The following is a 14617-nucleotide window of genomic DNA, read 5'->3' as shown; positions in this document are numbered from 1 at the left end:
AGTAGAACTACCTGCATTCTCGCTGAAATTCACTGTTACATATGATAGACCTTCAACAGATATTCTAGCTAAATGCTGAGTGACACTCACTGAGAAATCAGAGAGAATTGTGGGTAACTGAGCTGTGGAGTAGATGACCTGATCAGGAGAGTTTGATGGTAACTGAGCAGGATAATAAACATCATTTTAAAAAATCATTACATCATCATAAACCTTTTGAGAAGGTTCTGAGGGGTTTGTGGGTAACTGGACATTATCATCAACAGTTTGAGAAGGTTCTCAGGGGTTTGTAGGTAGATCAGCTGAGCAGACTATGGAAACTCCAGCATCTGAAGTAGGAAGGAGTCTATTGTCTTTAATCGCCTCGTATACAATTACGGAGACCTAAAAACAGAGATTTAAAAACAATTCTAAAAATTAGAGCTGGTTAAATATTTTTGAAGTGAACTGAACTATTTTACTCTTTCAGAGCAGTTTAATCTTCTGTTTTTTGTGTGAGTGAGTAAGATCAATATTTCAGTTATTGTCAGTTCATCATTACACATTTTATTGGTGTATATCTGTTCCAGTGAGAACCAGCTTTCAAATACAATCTTGACTCACACAGTGATCTCTAAGAGATTGGCTGTGGATTCTGCCTGGGTCTGAGGAGGAAGAAAAACAATTTCAAATCAGTCAAACATTACGAACTGGAAAAACGCCATGTTCAATATTAAATTTTATATAATGCAGTGGATATGTTAACAGTCTGTTCTGTTTGGATGCATGTTCATTTATAGCCAGCAGAGGGCAGCATCTGTCCATCACTGTTAGTCCACTGAGGCCTTGTGAACTTTTTTGGTCTCTAATGATTGTTTTTAATGACTCATGCTGCACAAACTTTTGAACATACAGACCTGCGTCCTTATTAAGTGTTTTGGGGAAACCAATAATACGTCCAGTGACTGAATGTAATTTATCATAAATGAGGAATTAATTTAGGACTGAAATCTTTCCTTTGATCATTTTGTATGTTGAATTAGTAGCCCAAATAACAACCTGTGCATGTCTAAGTATCCATTTTCTGTATATGTTTCTGTGTGATGGTACTTTGAGTCTTGCTTCTCTTTCTAAAACTCACGTTGAAGAATAAGAGTCCAATCAGAAGCAGCAGAATCACAACCACAACAGTGATCATAGCTAAAACTGGAAATGCTGGAGGTGGAGAACCTGAATTAGAGAATCAGACACAAACAACATTCTGATCATTCAAAAGTGATCAAACTAACAGTACAAGAGCAGAGGGTCTTCATTTGTACAGTAAGTGTTAATACCTGTGACAGACAGTGGTTTTAGACATTGAGGATGTGGTTGGTCTTGTGTTCAGTGAACTGATGTGTGTTGATGATAGTGATAGAACATCTGGACCTGGAGGAAAAATGTAGTTTTGTTGAACTGTGTAGATGTCATTATTTCTAACTGACTATAGTTTACCAGGATATATACAGTATGAATATTATAACTATTGAAGTCCTAAATTCACTGTAGTTTTAGTTGTAGAGGAGGTTGTTTCTGTGCTCTGTGGAGTTGAGCCTGATGGTAATGATGGTGATGATGTTGCTGGTCGTTTTGTTAATGGAGATGATGGAAAAAAGGCTTTTCAGATTCTTATATTGTCATTAAACTGTACTTGTTTTCTTAATGAGTAAATAAGTTATGTAAAACAAACTACATTTAAAATAGTTATTAATGCATTTTGTTGTAGTTGTTTTGTGTACATTTCAGGATACAAATAAAATGTTTTTAAACAGACTTTGAAGCCATCCGATTTCATTAGACTGACCTTTTCCAGACTGCAGACTCAATGAAATTCAATGATAGGATCTTAAATTCTAATACTGCACACATCTTACCTTAAAATGATAAAATATATAGACAGAAAGTGTCTGAAAGTAAACAGATTAATTGAATTCATATCTACTCACCAGTAACTCTGAGGTTGATCTGTGTGATATAAACCTTGTATCCATGGTCAGATTTCCAGTCTGATTCAGCTCCACACCAGTATTCACCAGAGTTTCCCACATTCATATTATTGAAGGTCACAATAAAGATTTGCTTTCCATCATCATGTAGATACAGATTTCCCTGCTTTATCCATCTTTCACTCTCATTAACAGGTGTTTTATAATTACAGTCAGCAGTGCCCACTCTCCTACAGAGAAACTTGGGGATTGTGGGATGGCCAGTCACACTGATGTTCTTCTCGTAGGACAGATCTGTCAATCATAAACAATTAAATGAAAACACTTAAACTCACCTACACAGTATGTACAAAATATCACTTATTTTTCTTCTTATTTTACAGACATATGTGTGTTTTATTAGCCCTGATATCTGCATTTGATTACGACTCCTCCCTCTGCATATTCTGTTACTTCTCTTCAGGCCAAACCCTTCGTCTGTAACTATTTTTTTATTTATTTATTTATTTTTTTTTGGACAAACAGAGGTTGAGGTATGAAGGATCTATATATTTGTATTAAATGAATGCAGGGGAAGTCCATATTCAGAGTTACTAGAAATACACTAAATAATTTCTAATATGTATTGGAGTAATGAAAACTAGATGCTAATAAGTTTTGAGATCTGGGAGAATTAGGGAAACATGAGGCTGGATCTGCAAACATCACAAAAAGTACTTTTGACAAAGTGATGACTATTTAGATGTGAATTTATAGAGTGTTCGATTGGAAGAAGGAGGGGTACCAGGTATGTTCCTCCCCCCAAACTTCAGTTAATTACATCAAGTACCCATCAGAAAGAAAAGTAAAATATGAGATCTCCTTAATATCTCAGTAGGTTCTTCTAGAAAACTATGAGATCAGACGGAAAAGCAAAGGAGACCTTATCTTGTGTTTCTCCTGAGAAAAAGAGCCCAGGACTGGGAGAATCTCACATCTTCTTTGAATTTTAGTAGAGATCTTAATAAAGTCACACAGTGTGATCAGGTTTGCTGAGATAATAACACTCGTGTTCATCCGTAACTGGACTCATCTCTCCTGTATCTTCTGTTATTTTTAGTAGGATAACCTTTTCTGAACCATCAAAGAGCAGCATTCGATCAGTAAAACTGTCCCCTGGTTTCTCCAAATTGGCTGTTAGTGAATGAATATGTATGAATCCACTGTTGAATATTCATGTTTACGTCATTGATTCTGTGCTGCTCTGTGTCAGAAGGCCTCTACTGCCATCTAAAGCACAATGTGTGTAACAGCAGCACTGAGCAATCTTTGCTGTGTTCCCTATGTAATACAAATGTGATTAAAGAGAGAGATTAAGTGCTTTAAAATAACTCTAGTTTATAAGACATCTATTAGCTTTTACTTCACAATTGACTAATAATGAACTAATCATCAATATTAAGAGTTATTCATCATTATATAATACAATCCTGTTTCCAAAAAAGCTGCTATGCTGTGAAAAATGTAAGTAGAAACCGAATGCAATAATGTGAAAATCATGTAAACCCTTTATTTAATCAAAAGTAGTACGAAGACAACATGTCAAATGTTGAAACGGAGAAATTTATTGTTTTTTTGTCCATAATAAAATAACAAGCCAGGTGTTCTTCAGCCATTTTAGGGATAAATCTCAATAACAAATAACACATTTACACACTTCTAGAAGTAAAAGAATAGAAAATAGATGATAATACAAGTGCAACATGAAAACTGCTTCCTCTAACATTTGACTGTAGCATAGTCACATGAGTCGTTCTCCTTGTTGATGATTGCCGTGGTAACAGCATCAGTAGAACTATCTGCATTCTGGCTGAGATTCACTGTTGAGTATGTTGGACCTTCAGCAGATTTTCCAGATGAATGCTGAGTGGCACTTGCTGAGGAGTCAGAGAGGCTTGTGGGTAACCCAGCTGTGGAGTAGATGTCCTGATCAGGAGAGTTTGATGGTAACTGAGCAGAAGAATAAATGGGATTTGAGAAATCACTGTCTGAGGGTAACTGGACTTTATCATCAACAGTCTGAGAAGATTTTGAGGGGTTTGTAGGTAGTTCAGCAGTAGAGTAGACTGTAGAAGCTCCAGCATCTGAGGATGAAATGTCTTTAACCTCCTCATAGACACAGACATCACGGGAAACCTAAGAAGCAGAGATTAAAAATAGCAACAATGGAAACTAGAACTGGTCAGTTTCAATCGAAGTGATCTCAACTATTTTACTTCTTATACAGCAGTTAGACTAGTGGTCAGTTTCACATTTTTGTGTGAGTTAGATCAAAATTTCAGTTACTGACAGTTCATTGTTAAATATGTCATTAGTTCATATCTGTTTCAATGAGAAGATGCTTTGAAATACAATCATGACTCACCGTGTGGTCTGAGGAGCCTCTTTGTGATTGGCTTTGGGTTGAGGCTGGACCTGAGGAGGAAGAAAAAATCCATAATTTAAATCAGCCATACATTAAGAATTGGCAAAGACATTGTGCTCAACAGCCAATTTCTGCCGCAGGGGCCCATGCCGCCAAGGGCCTCCCCGCCATCTCCCACTGCCTATACTGCCCCCACGTTGTCTCTTCACGCTAAGCCTGGCTGGGTAACATGGGCTGCCCCGCCACCAAGCGCTCGCCAAGGGACGCTACCCCCAGGCCTGGCTCCAGGGGTAGGTCCCAGTGACCCTCTCCCGGGCAGGGTACACTGTCTTCTGTGTCCGTTTTTCATGGAGGGTTTTTGGATCGAGTTAGTCTGGGTCTTCACTCCAGACCTGTTTGCCCTCGGAGACCCTACCAGGAGCGTATTGCTCCCAACGACTTAGCTCTGAAGATCCCTCAACCACACAAACCCTCCTGCCACAGCAAGGCCCCGATCCAGGACCCTTTCTTCGCAGTGTGGAGGGCTACACTCTAGTTGATAGGGTGAGGAGCTCGGTCATCTGGGAGGAGCTCAGAGTAGAGCCACTTCTCCTCTGCATTGAGAGGAGCCAGTTGAGTTGGTTCGGGCATCTGATCCGGATGCCCCCTGGACGCCTCCCGGTGCAGGTGTACCAGGCACGGCCTACCGGGACAAGACCCCGGAGTCATCCTTGGACCCGCTGGAGGGATTATATCTGCAAGTTGGCCTGGGAGCTGCTTGGGGTCCCCGGGAATGAGCTGGAGGAAGTTGCGGGGGACAAGGTCGTCTGGGATTTTCTGCTCTCCCAACTGCTACCGCAACTCTATCTGGACTAAGTGGTTAATGATGATGATGATGATGATGATGATTGTGCTCAATAGTAAATGACATTTAATGTAGTGGATATGTTAACAGTCTGTCCTTACTCTGTTTGGATGCATATTCATTTTCAGCCAGCAGAGGACAGCATCTGTCCATCACTGTTAGTCCACTTAGGCCTAGTGAATTTGAGGCCTAATGAATGTGTTTAATGACTCATGCTACACTCACTTCTGAACATAATGATCGAAAAATCCCTTTTAGAAAGTGTTTGGGAGAAACCAGTAATATGTCCAGAGACCGAATGGAATTTGTCATTAATCAGTCCAAAACCACAGGACTGGAATTGTCTTCACTAAACATTGTTTCCTATGATGAAGTTAGTAGGTCAAATCACAATGTGTGCATGTTGAAGTATCCATTTTGTGTATATGTTTCTGTGTGATGGTACCTTGAGTCTTGCTTCTCTTTCTAAGAGTAACTATGAAGAATAGGAGTCCAATCAGAAGCAGCAGCACAATAACAGACACACCAGTGACCACAGAGGAAACTGGAAATGCTGGAGATGGAGAATCTAAATTAGAGAATCAGATACAAACAATAATCTGATCATTTAAAAGTGATCAAACTAACAATGGAAGAGCAGAAGTTCTTTATTTGTACATACCTGTTGCAGAGAGTGGAGAGGATGAGGGTTTAGACGTTGAGGATGTGGTTGGTTTTGTGGTTGGTGAACTGATGTGTGTTGATGATAGTGATAGAACATCTGGACCTGGAGGAAAAATGTCAGTTTAACAGTCTAGATGTCATTGTTGCTAACTGACTACAGTTTCCCAGGATATATACAGTATAAATATTATACCTGTTGAAATCTTGAATAATGAATTCATTGTAGATGTAGAGGAGGCTGTTTCTGTGCTCTGTGGAGTTGAGCTTGATGGTGATGTTGAGGATGATGTTGTTGCTGGTTGTTCTGTTAATGCAGATGAAGATGAAAGGCTTTTCAGATGTCATCTCATATTGTCAATAAACTGTCCTTATTTCTTAATGAGTAAGTTATATAAAACAAACTACATTTAAAATGGTAATTTATTCATTTTTGTAGTAGTCTTGTGTACATTTGAGGTTACTAACAAAATGCTTTAGAACAGACTTTGAATCAATCCGCTTTCATTAGACTAACCTTTTCCAGACTGCAGACTCCCTGAAATTCAATGATAGAATCTTTAGTTATTATGCTGTACAGCTCTTATATCTAAACTCCATGAAGATATAGAAGAAAGTGTTTAAAAGTAAGCAGATTAATTTAATTCATATCTACTCACCAGTAACTCTGAGGTTGATCTGTGTGATATAAACCTTGTATCCATGGTCAGATGTCCAGTCTGATTCAGCTCCACACCAGTATTCACCAGAGTCTCCCTCAGTCAGACTGTTGATGATCACAGTGAAGATCTGCTTTCCATCATCATGTAGATACAGTTTTCCCTCATTTATCCATCTTCTGCTCTCTTTAACAGATGTTTTATATTTACAGACAGCACTGCGCACTTTGCTACAGAGAAATTTGGGGTCACTGCTGTGGGATTGTGGGTATTTGCAGCTGATGTTGACACTTCTTCTTACATGACCAGACACACTGATGCTCTTTTCACAGTCTTGATCTGTCAGTCATACACAACTGATTGTTAATGCTCATAATCACTATCTGTATATCTGACTGTACAGGTACTTTTGTATTTTTCTATTTATATTTGTATATGCACATTATTATGCCTCCTCCCTCTGCATATTCTGTCACTTCTTTGAAGGCCACACCCTTATTATATTTTCAGGGAAAAGAATGTTGAGTAGAAACGTGTTCATTTGTTCCCAGAGGTTTACTGGATTCTGTATGTTCACTCTCACTGTAGCTGACGATATGACGCTGGAAGTTTAGCATAACAAGTGCAGTGTTGGGAGACACTCACCTTCCTCTACCTTCAGTTCCACTGGAGTGTAGATGTCATTCTTGAAATCTATATGAACTCCACACTGGTACGTTCCAGAATCCTCTACAGTGAGATTACTGATCATCACCTGGAACACTGCAGCACTGGTGTTATCAAACAGTGAGGATCTTCCTGAATGTATCCACTCATTTTTATCTCCTGTCTTAAACAGAGAGAATCCTCCTGATTTTATCCACTCATTTTTAACTCCTTTCTTGATTTGGTCAGTACAGTTTGGCCATAAACTCTTACAGAAATACTTTGTGTTTGATGTGTAGGTTGTATTATATCTACACTTGATGAGGATTCCTCCTCCTGAATATCCTGTCACTCTCTCTGATTCTCCTCCACCTACTAAAAGAGGACAAATGTCCATCTGAGTAAAGGCTTCATTTGACTCTGCTGATAGTGATGATTATTTAGAAGAGCATCTCCTTACCTGAAATCAGGAAGAGGGTGAAGATGAGGAGGATCTTCCTAGTCATTCCAGTTTTATCCATATTACCTCCGGCTCCACATCAAAAGCGTATTAGATGTTCATGTCTTTAGATCCTCATCTCTGTTTTTGTGTTTCTCTGTCTGAGCTGTGTCTGAATCTATTCTTCTGCTTTTGGTTCAACTGACCAGAATGATAAACCCGCCCATTTCCCTTCAGCACCCGATGAGAGAAAGCGTGATTATTTTCTTCTCTGCCTGCTGTAGCAGTGAAACGTAACAGCAACAGTCATCATAAACTTTGAAAATATGTTTTTCAAACCATTTTTTGTTGCTAGATTTACTGAGAGTAAATGCTTTGTTTGGTCTATTACTGTGTGACAAACTACAGAGTTCACCAGGATTCTTTAGCACTTCATTGTGTTGTAAGTTAATCATCTCTATTTGACTTCCGTTTCTTGAAAGTTGTCTGATGAGGCCCTCAACTCTAAATATAGTTATATGTTTAGTTCTAATACATTACAGCAGTGCTGTGATGTCATTTGTGAGCTGGTCTGAAAAAGGACATCAGTAGTGCCATCTAGAGTGCAGCACTTAGAAAGACAGCTGTACTGTACTGCAGTATGAATGACCACTCGCCCCAGTGTCCTCAGTATGAACATGATCAAAACTCATAACAACACAGATCTGCCCACCAAACTTACTCAAACACACACAATGGAGGCAGAACTGCTGTGGAAACTCACTGCAACCTACGCAGTGATCTAAATAGGAGCCTATCCCTGTATCCCTCAATAAAGACCTACAAAAGCAATAACTCATTCATGTAAGTATTTTAATGTTTTAGCTCAACTCTGAGAGTATTTTAAGATCATATTTTTAAGGAAACTAATGTTGAGGCAGGAAGCATGTCTTTGGTCATTTTACAACTAAACTAATCAATGCAGGGGAATCCATATTCACTCAGCAGCCCTTAGTCTGTAGTTTGTACACCACCTATAACTTAACTGTTAACTGCATGAATCTGTCCATTTGATTTACATTTCTTGTTTGTGAGCTCAGACATGATGGTAGTATGAGGGAAGACTTATTAAGAGAGGGGGAGAACTCTGATAACTAAGGCTGGAGTTCGGGGCAGCTTCTGCCTGTAGCTAAAAGGCCAGACCCCCCTCATAGCTGTAGTAGGACTGATGTAGGACTGAAGAACAAAGCGAAGGGTGGCAGTGGGGATTGTGAACCCTTCGTCACAGGAACAGAAGGCGATGATGTGAATTTATAGGGTGTTAGATTGGAAGAAGAAGGGGTTTCAGGTATGTCCCTCCCAAACCTCATTTATAACATAACTACATCAAGTACCCATCAGAAGGAAACGTACAAAAGAGATCTCCTTAATATCTTAGTAGGTTCTTCTAGAAAACAATGACATGGAAAGACAGATGAGACCTTATCTTATGTCTTTCTTGCTGTTCAAATGTTTCTCCTGAGAAAAAGAGCCCAGTAATCTCACGTCTTTTTGGGTTTTAGTAGAGATCTTAATAAAGTCACACATTCTGCTCAGATCTGCTGAGATAATAACACTCATGTTCGTCTGCAACTGAATTATCTCTCCTTATCGCTCATGTATCTTATTTCTTATTTTTTCTAATGTTATTTCTCCCATGGAATTTAGTAGAATAACCATTAAGTCTTCTGAACCATCAGAGATCATCATTTGATCAGTAGAATTTTCCTCCGGTTTCTCCAAATTAGCCGTTAGTGAATGAATATGTTTCTGATTCTGTCAGAAGGCCTCTACTGCCGTCTAGAGCACAAAGTGTGTAACAGCAGGACTGTGCAATCTTTCCTGTTTTCTCTGTGTAATAAAATGTGAATAAAGAGAGAGATTAATCAAATAATTTATTATAACAGTACTTTATAAGACATCTATTAGCTGTTCCTTCACAACTGACTAATAATGAGCTAATCAGGTATTAAGAGTCATTCATTATTTAATGAAACCATTTCCAAAAAAGTTGGGATGCTGTGCAAAATGTAAATAAAAACAGAATGCAATGATATGCAAATAATGTAAACCCTGTATTTTATTAAACATAGTACAACGACAACATATCAAATGTTAAAACAAAAATGTATTGTTTTGTTTTTTGCATAAATAAAATAACAATCTGAGTCGTCTTTAGCCCGGAGGACACAGTGTCCATGATTTCCAAAAAGAATTTCAATTTTTCATTTGTCAGACCACAGGACATTTCTCCACTTCGCCTCAGTCCATTTTAAATGAGCTCGGGCCCAGAGAAGGCGGCGGCGTTTCTGGATCCTTTTTATAGATGTTTTTTTCCTTGCATGGTAGAGATTTTACTTGCATTTGTGAATGTAGCAGCAACTGTTCAGAGACAGTGGTTTTCCGAGGTGTTCTTGTGTCCACGCAGTGTTTTCCACTACTGAATTGTGTCTGGTTCTAATGCAGTGCCACCTGATGGCCCAAATTTACTGTCTTGTTGAATAATACATGTAGAGTTTAAGAGGATATTGTTTAAAAAAATGTGCAAAGAATAATACAAATGCACAGGTTAAGCTGAACTACAGTTGACATTCAGTAAAATCTCTAATTTTACTGATTCTACAAACTACACACTACTGCACACTACTACCGTTTTAAAGGTAACTGAAGTTAAACTGGGCTATTTAAGCTGGACTATATGCCCACTGAATTAATATTTAAAGCAAACAAAGCTTAAGGTTCATTTCTCATCTGTAAACATGAAAGTGTAAACATTCTTGTGTACCACATTCATACCAGAAGTAAACATTTCTTTGTGTGAAAACAAACATACCGTCTCATTCTGGTGGAAATAGATGAGAATACAAGTGTAATATGAAATCGTTCAGATGAGTCATTCTCCTTGTTGATGGTTGCCATGGTAACAGCATCAATATAACTATCTGCATTCTTGCTGAAATTCACTATTGAGTATGTTGGACCTTTAGCAGATTTTCCATTTGAGTACTAAGTAGAACTTGCTGAAGAATCAGAGAGAATTGTGGGTAACTGAGTTGTGGAGTAGATGTCCTGATCAGGAGAGTTTGATGGTGACTGAGCAGGAGAATGAATAGGATTTGAGAAATCACAGCTTGAGGGTAACTGAACATTGTCATCAACAGTTTCAGAAGGTTCTGAGGGGTTTGAGGGTAACTGAACATTATCATCAACAGTTTCAGAAGGTTCTGAGGGGTTTGAGGGTAACTGAACATCATCATCAACAGTTTTAGAAGGTTCTGAGGGGTTTGAGCGTAACTCAACAATATCACAAACAGTTTTAGAAGGTTCTGAAGGGTTTTTGGGTAACTGAGCAATATCATAAACGGTTTGAAAAGGTTCTGAGGGGCTTGTAGGTAGTTGAGCCATAGAGTAGACTGTGGCAGAAAGGTGCCTATTTTCTTCAATCTCCTCATAGACGACAAGAGAAACCTAAAAGCAGAAATAAAATAAAAACAGTAATAATAAAATTAGAGTAGGTCATGTATTTGATGTGAACTCAATTATTATACTCCATTTGGAGCAGTTCAATTGATGTTTAGGGTGTTTTTTTTCAGTGTAAGTCAGATAGGTCAGCATTTCAGTTATTGATGATTCAGTATTAAACATGGTGGATGCCTGTTCCAATGGAAACCTGCTCTGAAATACAATATTGACTCACCCTGTGATTTGCAGAGTCTCTGAGGGGTTGGCTTTGGGTTGACGCTGGATCTGAGGAGAACCAATTTTATACCCTTAAATCAGTTATAAATGAATATTTTGAATATTTAATTATGTATAATATAAACTACCTGGAAGACAAAGAAGATGGAAAATTGATCTGAGACTGTTCAGTGTGTTCTTACTGTATCTTTAGTGCATGTTCAATTATAGCCAGTAGAGGGCAGCATCTGGTCATCACTGTTAGCCCACTGGGGCCTAGTGCACATAGTCTCTAAAAATGTTCAATGACTTGTTCATACACACACACACACACACACGCGCACACACACACATACACACACACACGCACACACTCATACACACACACACACGCACACACTCATACACACACACACACATGTACAAGTAGTGCGCAGAGGTCACCAACTTTCTGCAGAGTCAATCGCTACAGACCTCCAAACCTCATGTGGCCTTCAGATTAGCTCAAGAACAGCATAGAGAGCTTCATGGAGTGGGTTTCCATGGCTGAGCAGCTGCATCCAAGCCTTACATCACCAAGCGCAATGCAAAGCGTCAAATGCAGTGGTGTAAAGCGCCGCCACTGCTGAGCAGTGGAGACGTGTTCTCTTTTGGACGAGAAGGCCTGGCTTGCAGTCTCCGCTCTAATTCATCCCAAAGGTGTTCTATCGGGTTGAGGTCAGGACTCTGTGCAGGCCAGTCAAGTTCTTCCACACTGAACTCGCTCATCCATGTCTTTATGGACCTTGCTTTGTGCACTGGTGCACAGTCATGTTGGAACAGGAAGGGGCCGTCCCCAAACTGTTCCCACAAAGTTGGGAACATGAAATTGTCCAAAATCTCTTGGTGCTGAAGCAATAAGAATTCCTTTCACTGGAACTAAGGGGCCGAGCCCAACTCCTGTAAAACAACCCCACACCATAACCCCACCTCCACCAAACTTTACACTCAGCACAATGCAGTCAGACAAGTACCGTTCTCCTGGCAACCGCCAAACCCAGACTTGTCCATCGGATTGCCAGATGAAGAAGCATGATTCATGTACAGGTGGCATCCTATCACGGTACCATGCTGGAATTCACTGAGGTCCTGCCCCATTCTTTCACTAATGTTTGTAGAAGCCGTCTGCAGGCCTAGGTGCTTGGTTTTATACACCTATGGCCATAGAAGTGATTGGAACACCTGAATTCAATGATTTGGATGGGTGAGTGAATACTTTTGGAAATATAGTGTATGTCGCTACTGTCGGAAACAAAACCTCATATCTCCATTTTTGTCATTTTTTGACATAATGTGAAAATGCCTGTTGCACTTTGCATTGTGTGTAAATTGTTGATTAATGGACCAAAAGTAAAGTATGTTTTTTCCTTCTCCTGTAAAGTTACCATTTTGGAGATATGAGGTCTTGTTCCGACAGCAGCAACATATATATATATATATATATATATATATATAATTCTATGTGTGATGGTACCTTGAGTCTTGCCTCTCTTTTGAACAGTTACTGTGAAGAATAGGAGTCCAATTAGAAGCAGCACCAGAACCACAGACACACCAGTGATCACAGAGGAAACTGGGAATTCTTGAGGTGGAGAATCTAAATTACAGAGTCAGACACAAAAAAATAATCAGATTATTCAGAGTCTTGGCAACCATTTTCTCCAAAATGTGTTGTGATCACCTGTAGCAGACAATGAAGATGATGTGGTTTGAGATGTTCAGGATGTGGTTAGTGTTAACTTTAGTAAACCTGATGTGTGTTTATGAATGTGGTTGACTATTTGCAGCTAAAGGAAACCAATGTCAGGTTGTCAAAATCATTTGTGTATATACAAATACCTTTTTTCTCATTGCACAAGTACAACAAGATTCAGTGTGCACTTCGCTACACACTACCTAAGTGAAAAATAAAAATAAAAATAAAAATAACATTGATAACGTAAAATGTGCCAAGTGTAATACAGCCTTAGGTGCATGTAGACATGCCTGTAGCCTGAGTATGTGCAACAGTGGGCAGTAGTAGAATAGTTCAAGATGGAGCACCATGGCAGGAATATTGCAGTACAAAAGTGACAATGTTCACAGCTGGAATGCTGCAGTATAAAGTGACGTGTGCAGTCAGTAAACAGTGACTATATAGCAATACTCAGTAGCTGGTGCTGTCAGTCATGTAGTGTAGCAGCTTCACATTCTACCTAATTCTATGTAAAGTGGACAATGTGCAAAAGTATACTATACCATACCATAGTATGCAATGTTACATACTGTAACATAATATAATACTGTTCTATGTTACACTGTACACACATTTACTATACTATACATAATATATCAATGAACAATGTGCAATATTAATTATTATTTGAAATGCAGATAGTGAGAAAGTGCTCAGAGCTGCCATTGGCCAGTGGAGTTTATTATAATGTGTAGGAATGAAGGTCCTGAAGTCTGGTTGAGGCGAATCTCGGATCTCTGCTGAGATTCACTTTCCTGAGTGATCTCAGAAAGTGGAGAGTGGAGCATGTCCATCTCTGCATTTCCTGAAGTCGAGGATGAGCTCCTTGGTCTTGCTGAGGTTAAGAACTTGCTGTTGTCTGAACACCACACGGCCAGGCGCTGTACCTCCTCTCTGTAGGCAGACTCGTCATTGCCCAAGATCAGCCCTAGCACTGTGGTGTCACCTGAATACTTGATGATGGTATTTGTATTGTCGACTGGAATGCAGTCATAGGTGAAGAAAGAGTTCAGAAGTGGGCTCAATACACAGCCCTGAGGAGCACCAGTGTTCAGTATCAGTGGGGAGGACAGGTATGTCCCCAGCCTGAGTGACTGAGGGCGATTGGTCACAAAGTCCAATATCCAAGTGGAGTCGTTGACTGAGGCCCAGATTCTGAAGCTTGAAAGCCAGTTTTTGGGGGATTATTGTGTTGAATGCTGCACTGTAATCAATAAACAGAATTTGAGCATATGTGCTGGATGCTCAAGGTGGGATAAGGTGGTGTGAAGGGCTGTGAAGATTGCATCTTCTGTGGATCGTCTGGGGTGGTATGCATACTGGCGAGGATCAAGAGCAGCTAGGACCATTCTCTCAAAGCAATCCATGACAATAGGAGTGAGTGTGACCGGATGAAAGTCATTGAGGCTTTTGGTGAAGAGAGTAAGTGTGTTACAACACTGTTAAAATGAGTACGTGTCTTCTTTTAGTGCTATGTTGAAAAATTCCTGCTGTTTGGTCTTTATGAGAGCTTTTACATTCCATATCACTGT

At 39.4% G+C, this 14617-nt stretch overlaps 1 protein-coding gene across 1 annotated transcript; it reads right to left on the bottom strand.

The window, feature by feature from the left end:
* Nucleotides 1-5743: 5743 nt before the first annotated feature.
* On the bottom strand, nucleotides 5744-7765 carry LOC118798120 (polymeric immunoglobulin receptor-like). Its single transcript, XM_036557469.1, has 6 exons — nucleotides 7637-7765; nucleotides 7177-7551; nucleotides 6532-6870; nucleotides 6390-6410; nucleotides 6069-6179; nucleotides 5744-5978 (listed from the first exon to the last, which is right to left on the bottom strand). The coding sequence occupies exons 1-6, from the start codon at nucleotides 7695-7697 to the stop codon at nucleotides 5860-5862; spliced, it is 1026 nt and encodes a 341-aa protein (XP_036413362.1). The 5' UTR covers nucleotides 7698-7765; the 3' UTR covers nucleotides 5744-5859.
* Nucleotides 7766-14617: the final 6852 nt, after the last annotated feature.

Source organism: Colossoma macropomum, unplaced genomic scaffold, assembly GCF_904425465.1.
Source record: "Colossoma macropomum unplaced genomic scaffold, Colossoma_macropomum, whole genome shotgun sequence".
Classification (NCBI taxonomy): Eukaryota; Metazoa; Chordata; class Actinopteri; order Characiformes; family Serrasalmidae; genus Colossoma; species Colossoma macropomum.
Note: the sequence above shows the minus strand (reverse complement) of the source record. Positions and strands in the feature narration are given on the sequence as shown.

Excerpts from the sequence above, each read along its gene's own strand:
- LOC118798120 (XM_036557469.1), bottom strand. The coding sequence starts at position 7,697 with ATGGATAAAACTGGAATGACTAGGAAGATCCTCCTCATCTTCACCCTC. Across the intron at positions 6,411-6,531 it reads GATCAACCTCAGAGTTACTG|GGAGTCTGCAGTCTGGAAAA; the intron begins GTGAGTAGATAT and ends ATTGAATTTCAG. Across the intron at positions 5,979-6,068 it reads ATTATTCAAGATTTCAACAG|GTCCAGATGTTCTATCACTA; the intron begins GTATAATATTTA and ends TTTTTCCTCCAG.